The sequence below is a fragment of the Osmerus mordax genome, chromosome 6, assembly GCF_038355195.1.
Source record: "Osmerus mordax isolate fOsmMor3 chromosome 6, fOsmMor3.pri, whole genome shotgun sequence".
Classification (NCBI taxonomy): Eukaryota; Metazoa; Chordata; class Actinopteri; order Osmeriformes; family Osmeridae; genus Osmerus; species Osmerus mordax.
Genome location: NC_090055.1, coordinates 17449338 through 17472225, shown reverse-complemented (window position 1 = coordinate 17472225; position 22888 = coordinate 17449338). Strand labels below are relative to the sequence as shown.

Here is a 22888-nt window from a genome sequence, read left to right as displayed (position 1 = left end):
CACGGCGCAGCTGTGACCGTTAACGAGCTGGGCAGAGAGAATAACAGAAATGTACCTTGAATCCACACCTCAAACAAGTTAAGCTAGACGTAAAACTATACGTCCAATTCAAAAAATAAGGATATTTTCCGAGACCCAAGACTCTGCCAAAACCAGAGATATCATTTATATGTCTGTGCGGTCAGAAATACTACTCTACCGGCAGTTTCAAAAACTTGTACCTTCTGCTTTCATAATTCGTGGTGCGCGTCTGTGTGGTTGCCATGGCGCAGCTATGATTGCTAACGCGCTGAGGGCAGAGAGAATAACAGAAATGTAGAATCCACACCTTAAACACGTTTATCTAGACGCAAAACTGTATGTCCAATCCAAAAAATACGGATATTATCAGAGACCCAAGACTCTGCCGAAACCAGAGATATCCTTTATATGGCTGTGCGGTCAGAAAATACGACTCTACCGGGCCGGCAGTTTCAAAAACGTGTACCTTCTGCTTTCTCTGAGAAATTTGTCACCAGATTTGCATGGGTCTCAATGGGGCTAGAGTTGGACTTTGTCTCGCTCGTGGGGCTCTGAACAAATTTGTAAGTCTGTTGGATTCCACAGACAACTGTCTACGACCAGCACAACATTTGCTATCTATTGATCCAAAAACGAAGCATGAAGAGTGAAAATTGTGGCAATGCTGGCAAATATTTCTTTAACCAGATTTCGAAGCTCCTCTTCACTCTAGCATTTCAGTCAGCACTCTAGGCTCTCACATACACACCCATGTAAATCTCAGAAACGGGTTGAAAAACTCATGAAACATAATCAGGGATATTGAAAAACGTCGATAACATATAAAAAAGCTTAATTTTTAAAAAATAGTTTAGGGTTTTGTTAACATTTTTAAGTTTAAATGGTGGCTCTAGCTGAAAGATTGAGGAAGAAGAAGGATTTGAAAGTTGAAGAAGTTTAAGAGGATTAAGAGGATTTGGAAAAAACTCCATTGCAAAACCATTTTAAAAATATTATGAATATTGATTTATATTAATTCAAGCATAAGAGATAGAAAGCTGAAAAGTCACAGCACTCATAGCCTGAAACTGCTGAATTTTTTGATAGCTGAACGGTTTTAATAGCTGAAGATTTGAAGGAGCTGAAAGGTGTCACGGAAGAAATAGAATAATATGAAGAAGTTGAATAAAGATTCGAAGAACAATAGTTAATCAGCATTCCAACAATACAAATATGAAGAAGTTGAATAAAGATTCGAAGAAACATGTATTCGAAGAAGAAGCATTCCAACAATTAGTACAGCTATTAATGGCTGTACTCATCGATGCTATTTCACTCATCCACATTTTGAATTTGAATACTGTAACCTGTTTACTGAGTTCTCACCTACTCTGAGAGCATGCTAACGCAGTATGCATTATATGATCATGATCAATCTCTAAATTGTCCAAGTTCAACATTTCCTGGATGCCTTGAGATGGATGAAATCAAACCTTGAAGGCATAACTCAGTGTATCAAAGTGAACAATGAGCTGTCGCCCACTGATGTGGGCATTCCCCAAGGGTCAATACTGGGGCATCTCCTGTTCAGCCTGTACATTAATGATCTGCCTTCTGTCTGTACTGGGTCTGAAGTTCAAATGTATCCAGATGATACAGTCATACATGTGCATGTAAAGAGCAAACAACAAGTTGCACAAGAACTCACCACTGGAATGGTCCAGGTTACAAAGTGGCTCAGTGACTCGTGCTTGCATCTCAATGTGGAAAAGAACAGTCTGCATGTTCTTCACAAAGAGGGCAACAGATGCTACTGAGCCAGATGTCTATGTGTCAGGGGAGAAGCCCCAGGTGGGATCTGATTTGAAGTACCTTGGCATCATACTTGATTCCAACCTCTCTTTTAAATAGCAGGTGAAAAAGGTCATTCAAATAACCAAATTTAACCTAGCTCATTACCGATTTAATCAGAATTGTTTCACTACAGAGGTAGCCAAACTGTACTTCAAATCTATGATACTCCCCCACTTACTGCTTGACTAGTTGGGCCCAAGCTTGCTGTACAACATTAAAACGTATTTAGTCTGTCTGCAAACAGGCTCTCAAAGTGCTTGATAGGAAGCCCAACAGCCATCATCACCGTTACATCCTCAGGAAGCATGAGCTCCTGAGTTGGGAACATCTTGTGCACTACGCCGACACATGTCTCGTATTCAAGATCCTAAATGGCCTGGCTCTCCCCCAAAACATATGGCAGCAGATCCACAAGATCTGCCATGAGAGGTGACTCTCATGCACTTAAAGCACCTTTAGTAAATCTGCTTTCTCTGTGAGAGCTTCCCATGTCTGGAAGACACTCAGACATAGCTGCACCACCTATCACACTTTCACAAAAGACTTGAAAACATGGCCAAAGCACAATCAGATTTGTAAACATAATAATAATAATAATAAGCTGTATATTGCCACTTTCCATGTTGTCTGTTGTCTGTCGCTTGTGAGATATGAAAACACCCTGTTGGTTTTATGGATTTTATCTAGTTGCTATTTGTGTTATGTTGCCCTGTCTGTATGTCCTATGTTGCCCTGTGTGTGCTCATTGATTGTCTGTATTGTAATTTTTTTTAATAACCTGCCCAGGGATTGCGGTTGAAAAGGATCCGGCTGGCAAAAAACACAAAAAGCAAACACTTTTACTGAAATGTTGAATAATGTACACTGTCCCTGTAAAAATAAACTATATACAAGAAATACACAAAGAAAATGACTATTTACTACAGTAGAAAAGCCTGAAATGAGAAGCATGAGATCACATTTTTCATCTGTTTATTTTCTCAAACATAATAATCATTTTAAACATATAGTGAAATTGAAAGGTTTCCTAATAATACTATATGCTGCCATTTATAGTAACTGATGTTCAGTAGCGTTCATGGCAGGCATCCGTCTCCCCTAGATTATGTCAAAGACTTGTACCATTTTTAGACTTACATATACCATAATGTCTGAGGAACACAGACATTGAGCAGTTCAATTCAGTCTAAATCTATCACCACACATTGGTCCTAACGTGATTGAATGTTGCAAGCCCCATCATATAAACTCCATCATTTCAGTTATTTTCTCTTTTCAGTCTCTTGGTGTCAGTAAGAGCCAGGAGTATGATGTCCATCCACAACTCCTGGACATGGATACGGAAAACACAAGAATTGCGTTTGGACAATCAGCTCCAGACTCCTAAGAGGCAGCTGCAGGAGCGGCCTATTGAACACTGAACACTGTGAGCACAGCGTTGGATTTGCCCAAGCAATTGTTCAAATGAAGGATGTGTTGACGTGTACACAATAGATTACACAGTTAGAAAAAATAAGTTGTTCTTCTATTTCTTATTTGTGAAAAAATCAACTCAGAAACATGAATTGTCAACAATTATCATCGTTGTATGATTGTATCATTACAGTCCATTTAAAAATTGATCACCATATCAAAAGGACTCAGATAATCATCATATCAGAGCTTCTACTCCCCAAAACATGAAATCCATGAAATCTTCTTCTTTGAGGTTCAGGCTGTGAGTAATCCCTCCACAGCTTAGTGTCCTGGGGAGCGGGGACTATTCAAGAGGTTCTACAAAGACGTTTCAAATCAACCTTCTTCTTCACATACTAATATTCAAATATATCTTGAAAGCAAACACAAATTTTTATGATTCATAGAAAACTAACAAACAATTAATCGAAAGCATTGTCCGGATAAACACTGAATCTGCCAAACTCATTCTGATATTCATGTAGATGGGCTATTTTAATACTTACATCTTCTCGGCACCTTCTCATAAGTCCTGTAGAAGCGTTCTAATATATGTATTAATATATTTCACTGCTTCTCCTTTACTTGTTTCTCTAAACGTAAACCGTTGCTGTAGTCACCACACTCCTCTTTGGCCTGCTCTTTTCTGTTGCTTTCTCTGACTGGCTGTCCATGTCCCTCTCTCCCTCTATCCATCTCATTTCATGCAGGACTGGGGTTACCTAAGAGACTGGGCCTCAATGGAGAAAATCTCTTTTGCCACAATTAACTGTGAAAGTGACAGAGGGCATAGAGGGAGGGGACAGCAGAGGGGCGCAGATTGAGAGAGGGAAAGCAAGAGTGAGAGAGAGAGAGAGAGAGAGAGAGAGAGAGAGAGAGAGAAAGAAAAGGGAAAAGGAAAAAGGAAAAAGGAAAAAGGAAAAAGGAAAAAGGGAAAATGGAGATGCACATGTGGAGATACAGTTAAAATGTAATGTGATATTGGTAAAATGTTATATTCACCAGTATACATGGGAACAGGTTAATATGGAGTTGTCAAACCCAAGTGAGCATAATATTGACCCTTAATTGATTTAAATGAATTTTTGTTTGCTCATGATGCACTATGCTCAACCTTATGATCATGAATACACTAAACACACTAAACATTCCCCATTAAATGAAGTTAGGCACTACTTCAGCATAACTTCATGTGAACCATGTGGAAATTTGTTTTAAAAAGTATCAACAAGTTTAGTTTAATTGTCCTTTATTGATAATAAACTTGTATTTGTCTTGTCTTGTCCAGTGTGATTTGGGATTAGGCCAAATGAGATGTAAGTATACTGCTCCGAGTGCACCTGACTCGCGTTTCCTTCTGTCTATAGCTCAGGAGGGAGTGACCACTGTGTTTCCATGGAGAGCAGGACACAAAAGGGTGTGGCGTGGGAACGTCTCCAAGGGTCAGGAGTGAAGGTCAGGAGGTCAAGGGTCACAACCAGCTGGACAGCACACAAGAGGAGAGGAGGGTGAGAAAAGGGGGAGGAGGGCCAACCCAGAGGCCGACACTGGACCCAAAGGGACATTAACATTGAACTGATGGGAGGCCCATACTGACCACGGCCTTTTCATGGAGAACCTAGGCTAAGACACACTCGAGGGTAATGGTCCATGATAATTGACAAGTGACAAGCTTATTTTCAATGCAGATGCAAATGCAGCAGTCAAAATGTAGTGGCAGATCACAAGGATGAAAAAACATTTTCACATTTTATTCTGCATGTCTCTTTCTGTTATAAATACAGTTATTCAGCCCTACCCATAGTGTTACATTTTTATCTTTATTTCTTTCAAACTCCAAAACCTCCAAAAATACACTTAAATGTAATTTATTGTTTGGCCCATCTGACTCAATCGAAACCATAGCCAGTAATCTGGATGGGGGGGATCTTTCCACAAATGTGCACAATCAGGCCAAAAAATCTTTAATTCTTCCTATTATTGGATGGAAAAATACATTTTGTTGTTAAAGGTAGCTTGTTCCAGCTCAGGACAATTGCCAAATGAAAACCCATCCTCTCTTTCAAAGATTTAGAGGTTCTTATAAACACTTAAATCTCTTCCCGCCTTGACCACAGCAACTCCTTGTGTATGGGAGTGTTTCGGTCTCGCCTCCAGCTGGTCAGAATGCAGCTGCTAGGTTCTTCACTGGCTCCAGTAAGAGGGACCACATTTCCCTCACTCTGGCCTCTCTTCACGGCTTCAAATTAGATCTACATTTTTTTTAATCCTTTGCGTTTAGAGCAATACATGGATTAGCACCACTTTATATTTCTGACCTTTGCAGTCTCCACAACACATTGAGGTCTCTCACATCCTCAAACCAGATTATTTTTAGACACCACAATCTAGTAAGGAAGAGGGTGATGGTGCCTTCTCAGATGCTGCCCCGAGACTATGCCTCTGTGCATCTGGTCTTCCCCTAGCCTCAATACATTTAAGTGCTGCCTGAAGATACATCATTTTTCCTTGGTTTCTCATCCTCTGTAAGGCAATGCCATAGTTTTCTGTCAGGTCATAAGTCATGTCACGTGTAATTGTGTTGTGTGTGCAGTTTGCCTATTGTATGCTCTATTTGCTTAGTTCTGCTTTTTGTTCTAGTGTACACAGAACTTGGGTTGCCACTTGTTGTCTTTAAATGTACTATATAAATACATATGATTGATTGTCATCAGATGTGGTTGCGGTCCAGCTAAGGAAATAAGCTCTGTGGGGGTCGTTTCCTACTCAATACAATAATGATACATATTAGAAGAGATGCCAACTTTAGATCTTACAGTTGTAGAGTTTCTGATAACAGATTGCTTAATAAGATAGCTTTAGCACAGAGAATGACTGCACATTAATGCAATGTCTGCATGACAATTTATTATTTCTGCCATGAGTCCTACAAAGGACAAGGAGAAAGTGATGGAAGTCTTCTATTCTCAGAAAATTAATTCTGGGAAAACATTAAAGGGTGCTAGCATTTTAAGAGGGTTTAATGTGACTTACTTGTTTCAAATTCTCAAATGGCAATATCAGAAAACACAGGTTTAAGATCAGCACATACGTGTTGCAAACAATCAAATGCGGGATGTATTCGGCCATTCAGGATGAAACAGTCTTAGCTGTGAGGTGTGGCAACAGCATCCTTCTCCTTCAAGGGTGCAGACAGGAAGATGTGGCCTGAAGTGAACTGGCTTCCATGCAGTTCAGTGAAGGTCAGGTCGATGAGGGCGGCAGGCAGGGAGGTTGTCCTGTGGGTGTGAGCTGTGCCCCGGTGGTCGAAAATAACAATCCGTTTGGGTGACCCTGGGGGACCGAGGTCAATATGCAAATGTGCAACATCCGACAAGACAGGCATGGAACCTGAGTCTGATGTACGTTCTCACATCACTTTATCACTTTGCTGCCCATGACACTGAACGAGTTTGCATAATGAACTAATAATTTGATTTTAACAGCAGATTCTAAAAGACCAACATTTCAACACAGCATTGACTTGGAAGCAAAATACTAAGGGAAAAGGCTTGAACACATAAAACAGACACATACAGTAGCGTACATGAGAGCTTCATTCATAACACAAAAAAAGATTGTAGTCCAATTCTATTCAAGTCCCAGCACATGTGTAGCAGAGGAAATTCAGCATGGCCGTCTCTGGCAGGCTAACCCACTGCTGCCCCCCTGTGGTCTGAATGGCACCTGCAAGGCTACAGTCCTGGGGCCCGCCTGTCCCATGTCCCGGGGCCCAGTTCTGATAGCAGCCTGTATCTGATGGGATCCAGAACCAGAAGTTGAAGGTACAGGTGAAACGCAGGCCTAGCCAGACATAAAGGGATGTGGCATTGGAAGCCTTCTCGGCAGCCCAGCCCTGAACCACCTCTGTGGTCAGCGAAACCAGGTTGATGTGGTGCTCTCTGCAGTAGCCCTGCGCCTGCATCCAGGTCATGTTCTTCTGCACCAATATCAGATTATCTTGTGGGACAGACAACCGTTAGAATCAAGCTATATGTAATATAATAATATATATAATAAAAAATAATATGCACACAAATGTTGAAAGTTACCTTGGATTAAACCATGACTGCTTTCAGTTGCCATGGCAGCAGTTGATTCTGCTGTGCTGTGTGAGGCTGCACCTTCAACTGAGGTTGTGTGTGGGGTAGAGTTGAGGTCTGTTGCCTGTTGCGTTGTTGTCACAGCTTGACTTGGAGATTTTGAAGTAGTGTTTTGAGCTGGAGATGTCAATGGAATGTTTTGAGTAGGGGATTTAGCAGTTCTGTCATTAGTAGAGGCAGATAGAGTGGGTGTGTGTGTTTGATTTTCAACAGTAGTTTTTAGAGAAGGCGTTATCTGAAAAGTAGTTGGCTGTGCTGTTGAAAATATTTGTTGTGGAGTCGATGTTTCAGGGTGTGCTTTTAAAGCTGTAGAGAATAATAACGAGACATGTAAATGCAATTCAAGGAAAAAGAGAAACATTCTGTCCTTTTCTAGGAATATTTATAACACACATAATCCTATTGCTGTGAGTGCACGTGACAAATCAACAAATGTCATAGACAAATAAATATTCAAATTGAATTCGAGTATCGACTCACCACCCTGGCATATGAAGTCTTGACTGATGTGACAATGCCTGTCATTCCACCGACCCTCTTCGAAAAATACTGCAAGAACACAGGCCTGGTTTTTGTCATTGGAGGGCTGAAAACGCCTCCAGAAACGGAGAGAAGAGCTGCTTCCATCTGACCATGTCCATGGGTCTTTAAACAATCCTATCCACACTGCCTGGGTCTGGGTCACATTCAGTACAAACCGGTTCTCTTCCAGGGACCGTATGGTGACCAGGTCCATGTATATGTTCCTGCAGTAATCTTGAGCATCTCTCCAAGACATTCTCCCATCAATAAAGATGAGACTAGCATTACTTTGTCCTCCTATTGTTACATATAGGAATTAGTCACACTTGTGTATAATAATCTTTCAAATATACAAATGCAAACATGGTACTGTCGATATTTGTGTTATGGAATGGACATCTACTCACCATCAGAACAAACATAACTATTGTGACTGTTACAATCATCTTCAAACCATTGTCCACTTGGACCCATTGCTACACAGTTGTTTTGACTAATATTTGGAGATGGTTGTCCATCCCTCCAATTAAAAAAATCCCCCTCTCCATAAGTCCAGTGCCACTGCCACACATCTCCCTCTTCCAGCCCTATCCAGGCCCTCTTTAAGTCAACCGGCACCGAACTGATCAAGTTCTCCACATCGTTATGGTTGTAGAGAGTGGCCAAGTCTGTATACATCTTCCTACAGTAACTCTTTGCGTCTGTGTAATTCATTTGGAGACTGACATGGTTGTACTGTGGCGAGATGCATAAAGTAAAGGAGCACAGCCCTGTAGACAAAAATACATTTATAAGCACAAATTCACTACTTTGACGGTGAAACTATTGACCGAAAGTCAACAGTTGTTTGGCACATTCAAGGCTAACACTGGATTTAATCCAATTACACATTTCTTGACACATTACATCAAAACCATAATTTAAACACCCTGCTGAATCTCGATCAGATACTGACCTGATATGAATATCAGACACCATAGAGAAGCGTCCATTATCACTGCTGTACTTGTTTAGGCAGGCATCTGGCACAATGTGAAACATGCACCTTGATAACATCCAGTGCAAACCAAATCCCACTATATTTAAATTCAGCATATAGGCAATGAAGCAGCGCTCATGTACCATAGCAAACAAAAAGAACAATAAGTTGACTCAATCTAGGCAGTACATGTGTGAGGGTGTAAGAATGTTGCCTGTCTTGTTTTCACGGCATCAACTCCAGCTCTTTTTGTAATCTTCAAGTTGTTTTTCAAGTTGGATTTTCACTCTTTTAACACACTAGTCATAACAAGCTATGATGGAAGGTAGGGGGAGAATGACACTGACATTTTAACTAGAGAGGTGTTCCAAAGAACACTGGAAACAATGACCAAGTGTGTAGTTACATTGTGAACTTGACAGCAGGAGAGACATGTGAAAGCTATTTTGCAATCAAAGGAGGAAGAGCAAAGGAAAAATACAAATTGTTCTGAAAAGTTCATAGTAGTTTTTACATGGACCCATTGAAGGTGCAAAAAACTGATCAAATGTAGGGGAGACAGGGGTTGGTTGGCATCAGGGGTTGGTTGGTTGGCACACAGCATTTTTTGGTCCTTTTGAGAAACAAAAACAAAATTGTAACATCAAAATGTTTACTTTCTTGACCTGCACTCATCTATTATGTTAAAACATCTGAAAGTCACAAACTTTTTTGGTGAGGGTAACATTACAGTTTTATAGTATCAAAAGTAAAAAAAAAAAAAGTGGTCTGTGGACTAAATGTATTATAAAATAATGTCAGATAAAGTGTAGTTAATAGACATAGGAATCAGTTAAATTTTAATTTAAAATGTGAAAGTCTGTAATGAGTGACGGTAGCTGGCTAACATCATTTCATCACAAAGTTGGTGTGAGTGGGGCCACTACTAATGATTAATTGCTTAAAATGTGCTATTAAATGTTCAAATTGTTTCTATTGACTTTAAACCTAGTCTCAGACCCCCCACAATGCGAAGGTTAAAAGCAAATGCTTCACTTTATTTTTGTATTAGGTAAAGTTGTCGCAACACGACGGTGGGTCACAATGACCCGAAGGTTCACAATGACCCAAAGGTAGCACAAGGGTTAACATTGTTCCAACCAACCCCATATTGTGTGCCAACTAACCCCCTGATGGGCTTGTTGGCACAAATGCACAACATTTAATCACTAATAACCACATTTTAGAAAATATTTGTGCACATTTAAACATAATAATAGCTTAGACTATAAAGTTTCATTTGCTGCTGATTAGAATATTCTAACTTAAATGATGCCAGAGAAATATGGCAGACAGTGAAAAGTGTGCCAACCAACCCCGGTATCCCCTACTGTGTTTTACAGCATTTCTCCCTTCATGTGTTAGCACAGTTTGAAAATGGAGAATATATGTGCTGCATAAGAGAAAAAAGTACATGGTTTCAAAATAATTACTTGAAGTTTAAAGAACAATGGGATGACATACATTATTGGCAAGTATTTTCCTAAACTGAATTAATAAAAATAATTTCACGGTTTATTCCTATAGATTTAGACACTACTACTCAGTTTACCAGTGTCGTATTTTGCATGTACAACATAATTTGGAAAAATAAATCAAATAAAAACATATTTATTCAAATTTGCCTGTATCAGCAACTGAGAAAAAAAACATATTGTAGGCCTATGTGTATTACATTACATTTGATTCCTTATTCAGACGTAAAATAATACTATTTGTAGTAGTCACTGGAACAAATATAATCATGAGGAAGTCTGCTGAACCACTTGAGGAGCTCCGTCGCAGTTTCCTTTGAGCCCACACGTTTTCACTTGTAGGCAGGAGCTCTGCAACTGCCTTTCATTGGAGACATTGTGGCTCAGAGGACGCTGGCAAAGAGCCAAGATGGCTTCCTTTCCGTGTCTAAACAACAACAGCATCAAGTAAACGTGACTTGAGTTTAGGCCTGTTACCTCGCGCACCCCAGTCTCTGGAAATAGACGAGAAATACGCAACCAAAAATAGTAATGTGACATTTAACCATGTGCTGAAGAATTCTATAGTAAGTATACTATAATATAACCATCTGAAATGTAATACAAATTTTCACTCGAGACCATATCGTTCTCTCGCGCTAGTTAGCTAGCAAGGTAGCTACCGTAAGCTAGCTTGTCCGCGAGCTAGCTATGTGACCACACACAGCTAGCTAGCTATCTGATATGATCTTGAACTGTAGAGCGAGGTAACGATTGGATTATTTAACCACCAACTTCTGGTGGACTGAGACAGTTAGCACTAACGGTATACGACATGTTTTGATTTTTAAATAGTTTTATTACAGACATCGCCAAACATTTTCGTCGCCAGCAGCAGTAAAAACGGATTAGTATACGGATGGCTATCGATGCAGATAGCTAGCCTACCCGTCCGTGTGACTAGCTAGCTATTTAAGCAGCTACGTTTGTAGAGTAGCTGGCCAAGTTGAAGTGCCAAGCAGGCTCGCTTACGAACGCTGGCCCAAATACATTGCAAAAAATCTGGTAAGCTATTAGCTAGAGGGCTAGCTAAAGCGTTAATGTCAGTATCGTTTGTACAGTATTAGGTACTGATCAGGGCTTTCGTTAGTAAAACACGCAGAGGTAGCTACGCTATTTCTAAGGTTAGCCAGCTAGCCTACTTGGTTAGCTATCATTTTTGGGTAAAAATAGCAGCAAGCCAGTGCCATTGCTAACGATAATTTCGCTGCAGTAGTATGTTGTGCCAAGGGTTGGAGCTTTTGTGGGGACCAAAAGGATACATTTAGGTATTCGCTATAGTCTTTGGTTTACTTTACTTTACAGTATAGATAATTTGTGACATTAGCAGCTTTAATATGAAGGCTAGTTAACAAGTACCAATGCCACTAAATATGTGGTTGGCTAGCACTGGTGTTGGAAAGCAAATTGGCTGCCTTGAATTTAAGCGACTATGGACGGCACACACCAGGGGAGACGTTAAGTCAATAAGTAGTTAAGCACCGTGTCATTAACAGTGATTAACGTTAATAAGCATGCCATTTTCTTATTACCCTCGCCTTGGGTCTTCAGATCTGTGTCCTTCAGACAACTCATCCTTCTACTCTTGGTGGGGTAGCTCTATAGCCATGTCCTCACAGCAACCCACCAGCTCAGCCTCCAACAGTCCTACCAGTACCCTTGGCTCCCCTTTCTCAGTCATCAGCCCCTCACTTGGTTCTCCTGGTGTGGGCTTTGGACCAATTAGCAGTAATCAGGCAAGTCAAGTCGGCCTCTTAAATATGCAATGTATCTTGTAGGCTACGTGGCTAAAAGTAGCCATAACAATTATTCTACACTAACAAACACAGTTGTTTTTTTCCCCCCTCCTCTGCTTGTTGTACAGATCAACTCTTCAATGTCGGGGATGCACTCTATCAGCAGCTCAGATGATGTTAAGCCACCGTTTGGCTTGAGGCCCATGTCTGCACACAGCCCTGGGATAATGCTCTCCCAGAAACGCCTTTGTGCCATCTGTGGAGACCGCTCCTCTGGTGAGTGCACTAAGGCCAGGGTTAGTAGAGGTGAAATGCTGGCTGAGGACTTACTTCAAATCCGTGGTAATTTCAGCAAGGGGTAATCCCTTATTGTCTGCTGTGTTCTGCTGTCTAGTCCCATCAGTTAAATCACAGATGTTCAGTGTAGCATTTGGAAATGCTGCATGGAAACATGGTATATGAACACTTGTAGCATAAAACGGTTCTCTACACTTCATGACCATGAAACAATTCCACAACAAAAAGGTCCTGCTTGATTCTCAGTGTGGGGCTAGATTTCCCCCTCGTCACTTCTCCTTCCTCCTCCTCCTTCCTTCTGATGCAGGCAAGCACTACGGAGTGTACAGCTGTGAGGGTTGCAAAGGCTTCTTCAAACGCACTGTGCGCAAAGACTTGAGCTACACCTGCAGGGACAACAAAGAGTGTCTGGTGGACAAGCGCCAGCGCAACCGCTGCCAGTACTGCCGTTACCAGAAGTGCCTGGCCATGGGCATGAAGAGGGAAGGTATGGAAGGCGGGTGAAGGTCGGGTCGCAGCCTTGCTCTTTGGAGGCACTTGGAAGAGTGCTTTGAGAGGCGCCCTTTAAATAGGGACAACATTTGTATCGAGCCTTTTCCTAGGAGGAGGGAGAGACGTCACGCGTCACCCAATACAAGAAATCTCAAACTCACAATTTAACTGACAATTCTTTCGTTTAAAGCCCTAAAACTTCCAAGATTCAGTTACCAATAATTACATGTATTTGATTGACGTGAAATGTAATAAGAATATTTAGAATATTTGACTCGTTGGCAGAATTGAACTTTGTAGAATATTACCCAGTTAAGTATTTGACCAAAATCGATTCTAGACGTGTGTGTTAATTGTGGGGGTGGGTATGTAAGAGAAACGAGGGGGAGAGACCTGAGAATTGGGGTAGGTTTAAATAAACTAACCCCTCTCTCCCTCTTTTCCTTTTCCCCTATTCTTTCTCTCCCTCCTTCTATAGTGGTCCAAGATGAACGTCAGAAATGTAAGAATAAAAATTGGAAGACTGTAAGGTTGATGATGAATATGACTGGATGTGTTATTTTTTTCAAGAGATTTGGTTTGAAATTGTGTTAATAATAATGAGACAATGGTGTTTTCATCTCCGTGTAGGTAGTTGACACGTTAGGCTATCATGATACTCATGGTACAGTGTTGTGAAAATTGAGGAGAAAAAAAAAAAAGTTTAATGTTTCAGACACATCTGCTTTATATTCATTTAGAACGGGAAATTAATAGTTACATTAACCTGTCGGACCTTCTTCTGATCTAGAACCGTAAGCTCAGTGTGAACACTAGTGTTTCCTTCTTTTTTTTCTCGATCTCTTTCTCTCTGGAACCCTGTGTGTTTCTCCCTCATGTTGTCCCCCCCCCGTATTAAACCCCCTTCCCTCTCCCTTCTCCCCCTCCCCTCCCCTCCTCCCTCCTCCCTCTCCGTGTTGGCGGGAGCAGCCGTGCAGGAGGAGCGCCAGAGGAACCGGGAGCGCGAGGGGGAGCTGGAGTGCAGCAGCGCCGTGAACGAGGAGATGCCCGTGGAGAAGATCCTGGAGGCGGAGACGGCCGTGGAGCAGAGGACCGAGCTGCACTCCGACGGAGGCTCGGCCGTGAACTCTGTGAGTCGGGGGGGAAGAAAGACACACCCCAGGATAGGGCCAGATGTTGGGGAGATTGTGAGTTGTCACGTTGGTATGAAGATTCAATGTGGTGTCATCCGTTCAAATGATTTGCTTGCCACTCATCTACTACTACGCTGCCAAAACTGTACATATCGGTGTGAAAATCTTTCTTTTAGATTTGAAATCTAGTTAGGACTTGTTTCTAGTATAAATAGCTTATCTACTGACTTAATTTAAGTAAGCAAGAAAATAAAAATACAATTCTTATCAAGTAAAACGTTCTTACTGCACTGGCAGCCAAATATACTTATTTTAAGCATATTAAGCAAGGTCATAACTACGATTTTCGCACCTAAATTTGGTAGGGAATTTTTGCAGTGTACAAGCACATTATTATTTTAGAGAATGGAACGTTTTGTTCAGAGGTCAACATGGCTTTCGGGAGTTCTTTCTTCACAAGCTTGGCCGTCTCGTTCCAGCCCCATGATGCCGTCACCAACATCTGCCAGACGGCAGACAAGCAGCTGTTTGCCTTGGTGGAGTGGGCCAAGAGGATCCCTCACTTCTCTGAGTTACCCCTGGACGACCAGGTCATCCTCCTGCGTGCAGGTAGCAGCCTAGAACATGCGTCTCGTATGTCATAACCACGATCCCAATTCATTCACTGTAATTCAAATAACGTCGCAAACATCCCTCGCTGCCGCCGTTCTCCCCGGTTATCTTCCAAGGAGTGCTCGATCCCAAGCTGTATTTATTCACTGTATCAATTTCATCTCGGGTCAATCAGGTTGGAATGAGCTCCTGATCGCTTCCTTCTCCCACCGCTCCATCGCGTTAAAGGACGGGGTCCTGCTGGCCTCCGAGCTGCACAGGGACAACGCGCACAGCGCAGGGGTGGCGGCCATCTTTGACAGGTAGCCACAGCACGTTCCGGCAGCGTTTCAGGTGCACCTCATCGGCCTGTATCGTAGTGTCACGGCGGCGTACTAACCTACTTCCTTGTGCACCCAGGGAGAGTGTCCAGAGTGCCGAGGTGGGAGCCATATTTGACAGGTAAAAAAACAACAAAAAAACGACGATCTCTGGAGAATTCCTCAGCTTGTTTTTTTGCCAGGAAGAGGAAATAAACCGTTATTGGACAAGAAGCGTTGTAAACGTTGTCTCATCTCTTCCTTCCTGGTCGTGTCGTCGCTTGTGCAGGGTGCTCACAGAGCTGGTCAGCAAAATGAGAGACATGGAAATGGACAAGACGGAGCTCGGCTGCCTCCGAGCCATCGTCCTCTTCAACCCAGGTACGGACGCTCGCGCTCAGGGAGCCGCTCGCGCTCTGCCGGGGCTCCACACCTAAGCCTTGCACTGGGGTGGGTGGTGGTGGTGGAGGAGGAGGGAGGGTGGAGACCCAGTCTCATGGATGTGGCTGTGTATCGTCCCCCAGATGCTAAAGGCCTGTCCAACACCGGTGAAGTGGAGCTCCTGAGAGAGAAGGTGTACGCATCACTGGAGGCCTACTGCAAACAGAAATACCCTGAGCAACAGGGAAGGTGAGTTCCAGAGAGATTGGCTCATTTTACCCTCATGGGTTGAATTTCTGAATTTCACACATTTCTGAATAGAAACTGCTGCTTTCTCTGGTTTTCAGAATATGATTTGTTTGCAGTAGTGAGAGAGCTTTATTACTGCATCGTGTAACTTATTTATGCGTGACAAAATAATTTAAAAGTGGTTTCTTCCTCCCCGTCAACAGATTTGCTAAGCTTCTCCTCAGACTGCCTGCCCTGCGTTCTATTGGCTTGAAGTGCTTGGAGCATCTCTTCTTCTTCAAGCTCATTGGTGACACTCCTATCGACACTTTCCTCATGGAAATGCTTGAAGCTCCTCACCAGCTGTCCTAGAGTGGGTGGAGCCTTGTGGCCGGGTTTAGATAGCTTGGGTCTGGGAATTTGCTGGAGTGGGACTGCACTTTTAGTTCTTTGAATATTCAGCAATTTGTCTCACTGCTGTCTGGGTTATGCTATTTAGTGCACCACAGATTTGCTCTTTAGACCATTCCCAAGACATGCCATGATCTACAGGCTGGTGCTATATATTAATATAACTTCATGAGTAACTGACAAAAAAAAAAAAAGTATTTTTAAAAATGGGAACCTTTAGTTCCCTTACTGGCTTACTGAAGCAAAAATTTGGGTATACATTTTATATAACTATGTTTATGCTTTTTAGACACCCCAAATGATAAGCTTCAATTATGTTTATGTCTCCATGAACAACCATAACCTTAAAAAAAAAGAAAAGTACAAAAAAAGTCAAGGTAAGCTGGGTCATGGGTATGCAATGAGGCTGTAATTTTTCTTTTTACTCCTTTGTAATTCGAACCAGATCTTTTGGGAAAAAAAGAACATTTGTCTTTCTTGGGAAAGTATATTACTGTACCAAGCTTTCACTGTGTACTGTGTGTCTGACTATAGCTCCTAGTGTTTAAGTATCCCTCTCCGATGATTTGAAAGAAAGAAATTAACCGTAAACATGGGGATATGAAACAAATGATCACAACCGACGGAGGACAGACTTGTGTTGAGTGTGGACTAGCTTTATTTGTCTAGTAATATGCTATTAGCGTTGTTTATCTCTTTGCTGTTTTGTAATCTAATCACCTTGCAGTTAATGATTAGACTGCATTGCACACTTGCTATGTACTATTTCTAAACCACACTATCATCAAATGTCTGGCCACCAAATGCAAAAGTGTTTGTACTTAGGTGCTACCACAGACAGTTTGCCATTTATTCGGTGCAGCCGTTCACCAAACTGCAAACATAGGAAATTATGCAAGAAACGAACCCCTTGGGAAAAAAAATGTTAAAATGTAGCAATACAAAATGTATATTGCGTAAGCTCTCTCTGCCTGTTAACTGTTCCGTTCAGGGTTTTTACAAAGTAAATCATTGTCTATTGGAAAGGGAATACTCCAATGTGTAATTTATCTAAACAATTGTAAGGTACTGTGCAAATATAATTGTTCAGGGAAAATACTATATATTGATAGATTTGACTTATGAGATCAGGAGGCAGACAAATTATGTAATAATCAATGTGCCCTTGCTTTTAGTCTCAACTTGTATAGAGCAGAACATGTCTTAGGTTGCACTGGGTTCCCTAAGTCTTTCAGCTGAATCTCTCAAATCTTTTTCCCTTTTTTTTTCTTCATTTCTTTGGAGCTTTCGTTATTAGTCGTATTTCTTGTGTATTTCTTTTCTAGATGTCTTGTTCATCATACGCTGTCTCTGCTTAGTTTATTAAACACAAACCATAATCACATTTACAGATCCATGACACCTGTGGGCATAGAAATATTAAAACAAGACCAAATATGAGTTTTGTATGATGATCATGAGTGAACATCTGAACAAGTGTATTGTTATATTTGTCATTAATCTGCATACACTCTGGAGCAGTTAAGATCTGTGTGAGTGACTTGCAGCATGGGTAGTGTGGACTGAAAATAAAGAGGCTTAACTTTTCTTTGTTTCAATTGTACATTGTGGTGGCGTATGTCTGTTAGTACACAGCACACTAACTGAAGGATCAAACTGTTAAATCGTTAATACAGGACTCACTGACAGTGGCAGTTGGTAAGCCCTAAAAAAAGTGCAAGGTTCCAAATATTCTTCGAGAAACCACACTGAAATATTGCACCTTCACACATTTAATGTCTACGGCCATCCCAAGTTGCAGTTTTTAACGTAACCAGCAGAGGATCTCATTTACTGTACCAAAGAACACAGGTGACATCTTAACAGTAGCACTCCTCACAACTCTTTGATGAGCCTTTTTTTTTTATTGCATTTATTTTCATACATACATTTCTGTAGTGGGCATAGATGCAAGAAAAGCTCACAGAGTTTTGATAGTACAGCACTTGTATCCAAGCCCCACAATGATGTGGTATGGCACACGCAGCAATGGGTAACACAGGCTAATGTTGAAATGAGAAGAAACGGATTGTTGTTGAGTGCAATGGAATCGAAGGCTTCCGAGGCTTCCACAGGAGTGCTAAGGTGGTTAAATGGATCACTGCATCCTACCATGTTTTCAAGTCTGTGCAGAGTAAAAACGTACAACAAAACAAACACGTCTCAGAAATATCAAACCAACCTCCCTCAGATTCTAGTTGAAGTGACATATCTGCAGACATTTTTTTAAACCATGCATGGCTTGGTTTCGCTTAAATTACAATGATAACAATACAAAATAACATTCTTAGAATAATACTGATTTAACTATAATACACTATTCTATACAAAATACCGACAAATTAAAGACAAACAGTCGTGACATTTACATATTTCTTTTTACAGCATTCGTCTACTTTTACTTTACATGTACTCGGCTTTTTTTTAATTTGCCAATACTCAAAGTACTGTACCATCTGGGAAAGAGGCTAAACAGATATCCGCTCATCTTCTACTTGTTTCCATAAAAGATGCATGCTACAAATGGTGTATAAGGTGCTGAAAAGGTTTCATCCAAAGTTGCCAGAAAGTACTCACAAGATAGACATAAGTGTGTGGCAAATATTTTGCGGCTGGTTGTGGATAATCACTCAAGGTGCTGCACACGTAGCACTTTGATCATTTTTTAAAATCTCTCAACAATGGCTATGCTTCCATCACAGTGGGCATTTGTGACTGTAGAACAATCTCACAACTTTTCAAACAATTGCTAATGACCATTACAAAAACAAGTCTGACTAGATCCAAGAACCTCAATAGATAGTCAGCAGTGTGGGAAAGTTCAGATAAGGTACGTGCCTTAATTCTACATTAAGGCAGATGGATTTAGCTATTAGCCCTAATAAAATAAAAATAAATCATGTTTATATTGAATTATTTACTGGTACCACAAACTACATGGAAGTAGAAGACATGTAATTGCCATGGAACATAGTTGATCTGATTTCTGGATGTTAAAGAGAATGAAAAAAAAGACAGCTGTTGAATGGTCAATGGTTCCAAGTCCTTGGTCTAGGTGATAATGCTACCCCAAGCTCTGTTTGCTGTATGTCTTTAGTTTCACACAGTGACATTCTCTAGATTATGTCCCTGAACATGGCTTAATAAATAGACATCTCTAAAAGGCACTCATTCATTTGCAGCTCATCATTTCTATAAAACAACACACAAATATTTGTTGAACTTTTTTTTCTTGAATATTAAAGGTCACTCATTTTTTTCACGTGATGAGTGGTCAAATTTCTACCAAGCCACTCTCTCAATTCTAACACCTCAGTCACATTATAAGTGTGGTCAATTATGGACTAATGACCTGCATCAGTGGTGATCACCTGCCTGGTGTCTTACATGCAGCATGTGTTTATTCTGTAGGTTTGCTCAAGCTAGATATTCAGTATGCATTACATGTGTAAGCTTGGGCCCAGCACTATCCAACCACTCTGCTCCCATGTCAACTTGCAGCTCACTCCAAAGCCAATCACTGTATTATACATTCCATAAAATCCTTTTATCCACTGTTTCAATTCCGCGTAGCGTAAAGCGTGTTCCACATTCCTCTCCCACACACCATGCCATGTTCCACAAATTCCAGTTCATCCCTCCTCCAACACAAATTCCAACTCACTGTAACCGAGCTCAATCTATGGAAGATGGAATCTTGATACTGCCTTAAGAAGTTTTATTTTATGACAAACTGTGCTACTGCTTGGTTGCTGGTTATACAGGATGGTTTGTTTACATGTTTAGTGGATGTCGGAGTGGTGTGACAGTGTCAAGGATTAATCACTCCCTCTCTAAAAATCAAACTTCTACATCCAGTGCAAATATTCCTCATCTGATCACCTTCTTCAGCATAAAAGTACTTTTAGACAAAACTACTACAGTAGTACAATGAAGCAGAATAACTGTTGTGTGCACAGAGCCAAATCTATCAAAAGAGAAAGAAAATACAACCACAATTTTCTTTTTGTTATCGCTAAAACCACACGGGTGACAACCCAAGCTCTGCACAATCTCAGACGTTTCTCGTCGAGGGTTGGCGTAGCTACGGAGTTCTACGCTGCGATAAGCCCTTGTGGCTCAGGCTGAAGGCCACAGTTATTCAAGCACTCACTTAGCCAAGTAACATTGGGGCTCCAGAGCGCTCTGTTGACAGGAATACCTCTCAGCCATGGTCACAAACCCACTGGGATTAAGACTTGCTTTTTACATTTGAAGTCGGAGACGTTTCTCCAACATGTCCCCGACACCCATGTTCAAATTTACACTTGACCCTGATAGGACCAGCGTGTTGAATCAGCACTCAAGTAAAACCTCATAGTTTAGTGGTTTGAATGTTTCCCTCAGGACCTGAGAAAGTGGAGGGTAGGAGAGTCCGCCATTGCCCTCACAGAACCACTTTGCTGACCAGAAACAAAATGTGGGGCCTCCATGTCTCTGGATACAATTAGTATCGCTGGACACTTTTCTTTTCAGCATGTCTCTGTCCAACTTTATCAAGAGACACACACTGGTGTCTAAACATAAAGGTGAGATCCACACATCCAGGCAGTGCCAGGGTTGGTGCCAGCCTTGTTGCAGTTGGGTGGCTGGCTGGCTGGCCGGCCGGCGAGATGAGGGAGGGGCAGTGGGATTCTCAGATGTGTGTGTGTGTGTGTGTCCTGCTTGATCCAGCTCCTTGTCACACCTGCATCTCTGAGCCACTGGCCAGCCCCAGAGCATGGGCCTCCTCTGGAGTCAAGCCGTTCTTCAGTGTCCTTCTCACTGTGTGTCCAGAGAAGGGGTGAGGGGAGAGAGAGGGATTAGTCTGGACATTACTGTTAATTGCGTTTTCTTTCGTCGCATAACGTGATACAACGTTACATGATAAATCCCAGTTAAATCCTATCCCAAGTAAAACACTTTTGCCATTGGACGAAAGATTCAGGAAGGATCAGCTCACATGACTTGCGATTGGCCCGGGACCTCTTCCTCTCGCGAGGCTGCGTGCGCTGGCTGGGCCCCTGCGTGGCGGAACGGACAATGCGCTCCATGATCTCGTCCGCCGTGTCCGCCTCCGTACCGTTCACTGGGTCGTCGGTCGCCGAGGACCACGGGGCGATGCGACCTGGCGGAACCAAACCAGACAGACACACTGACACCCACCCTAGACTGTTGCTGATGTTTTTTTCCAGCGTAAAACCTTGGAGCTGTCGCATATTGACCAATCAGAACTCTCTGTAGACTATGAGTGACACTTTAGCGTTAGGAATATACTTTTAATGTCAGTAGTATCTATTAGAACATCCAGACAGAGATTAAAGGGCGGAATCCACCGACAATGTTTCGAGGTAAAAATTGCCTGGCGACATCTCTCCCCTCGTTCATTTTCTATGGAAGTCATGTGACAGCCCCCACGTGGAAGTATGGGATAGCTAGCGACACGAGGTGTTTGTCCCTCTGTTTACTAGGGCATTTGTGGACAAGGGTCAGTATGGGCCAGTCAAACCAAAGTAGCTAGCATAACACGGCTAGCACGACAAGGAAGTCTGTGCTAGGCCCACCTCAAACTGCACACCCACTAGTCACACACTAGCCAGTAAAACCAAACATAGGGGAATTCAAGCGGGGGAAAAACTGCACCCGAGTGCTGCTGGCGTTGTCCCGCGTGTCGTGTGTGGAGGATGACAACACTGACCTCTGTTGGCCCTGCTGCGCGTGCGCAGGCCCGGCACGGTGGACGACCCACTGTCACCGCCCTGCGAGCTGCTCTTCAGGACCGCCTTCATGTTCTCGTGCTCCGCGGCGTCCTCGGCGTACTGCAGGCCCTGGGGCGGGCTCTCGTGGCCCTCCGGAGACGTGCCGCCGAACTTTCCGTTCTGTGGAGAGACAGAGGCACAGAGACTTTGTTGGAGCGCTGGCTGTTAAGATTTATCACCATGCTCTGGTATCAACCGCATTCGGAAAACAATTGTCGGAAGCTCAAACCTGTTATACAAATGGAAAACGAATATATTTGAGTTATATGTATATATAACTCAAATACAAATATATTCGGAGCATATATGTATGTATATATATATACATACATATATGCTCCATGTACACAGAGACAATACAGCCTGTAGTCTAATGTGATGACCTTCCTATGAACCCTGACCCCAAACAATGAAAAGCCACAGCCATCTGTATTGCAACAGTTGTGTTGACAGGGCAGGTCATCTTGTATTGATCGAGAGCAGAGAGCGGTAATTCGATCCTGGTCTCGGTCAGAATCACTACTCTGGATTTGACTGGGTGGACGTGCTTATCTGCAGACTCTGACCCACTTGGGGCTGCTTTGAATTTGGGGGGCCGCTTTCTCGTCTCTAGATGTGCCCCTTTCTACACACACACACACAAACAAACACACAGGCATACAGACACACATGCATACACACACACCCGGCATGGTAATGCTAATCTCATGTTACGAGTTAGTTGCATTCCAGTAGCACCCAAAGACAACAAACAACGTGGCTTTGACGCGTAGGTAGCTGTACTCTATAATCACAGCAAATCACGATGTCCAACCAGAGCCGGCCAGATTAAACAAAGTCCAGCTAACAGAGCAATCCGGGGGCTCGTTTCTCGTTATGGACATAGCGACAAGACGACAGCAAGTCCGTCCAAAGACGCATGCACCTGATGACGTTCTTCCTCTCGCACTCCTACCTCACCATCCTCTTCATCCTCAC

The 22888-nt window shown here is 42.2% G+C and overlaps 2 protein-coding genes across 5 annotated transcripts in view; one reads left to right on the top strand and one right to left on the bottom strand.

Moving 5' to 3' along the window:
* The first annotated feature begins 10880 nt into the window (after positions 1–10880).
* rxrbb (retinoid x receptor, beta b) lies at positions 10881–17681 on the top strand. Of its 4 annotated transcripts, none has more exons than XM_067237403.1 (12): positions 10881–11032; positions 12057–12241; positions 12370–12517; positions 12846–13025; positions 13509–13532; positions 14000–14160; positions 14643–14772; positions 14951–15077; positions 15175–15216; positions 15364–15455; positions 15599–15704; positions 15908–17681. In XM_067237403.1, exons 2-12 carry the CDS (start codon positions 12113–12115, stop codon positions 16053–16055), a joined length of 1287 nt encoding a protein of 428 aa, XP_067093504.1. In that variant the 5' UTR covers positions 10881–11032; positions 12057–12112; the 3' UTR covers positions 16056–17681. The 4 variants fall into 4 exon arrangements, with proteins under 4 accessions (XP_067093504.1, XP_067093501.1, XP_067093503.1 ...); XM_067237400.1 differs by having other exon boundaries at positions 14000–14217; XM_067237402.1 differs by having other exon boundaries at positions 10915–11032; positions 12103–12241; positions 14000–14217.
* Positions 17682–20853: 3172 nt separating this feature from the next.
* The window catches only part of fhod3b (formin homology 2 domain containing 3b), a 39947-nt gene continuing 37912 nt past the window's right edge, over positions 20854–22888 (bottom strand). The window contains exons 14-16 of the mRNA XM_067238114.1: positions 21850–22030; positions 21115–21279; positions 20854–20936 (exon numbers count right to left, since the gene is read on the bottom strand). Coding sequence (XP_067094215.1) covers positions 20854–20936; positions 21115–21279; positions 21850–22030 — 429 coding nt within the window. The remainder of the gene's footprint in view (positions 20937–21114; positions 21280–21849; positions 22031–22888) is intronic.

Excerpts from the sequence above, each read along its gene's own strand:
- rxrbb (XM_067237400.1), top strand. The coding sequence starts at position 12,113 with ATGTCCTCACAGCAACCCACCAGCTCAGCCTCCAACAGTCCTACCAGT. Across the intron at positions 12,518-12,845 it reads CTGTGGAGACCGCTCCTCTG|GCAAGCACTACGGAGTGTAC; the intron begins GTGAGTGCACTA and ends CTTCTGATGCAG. Across the intron at positions 14,773-14,950 it reads GGTCATCCTCCTGCGTGCAG|GTTGGAATGAGCTCCTGATC; the intron begins GTAGCAGCCTAG and ends CGGGTCAATCAG.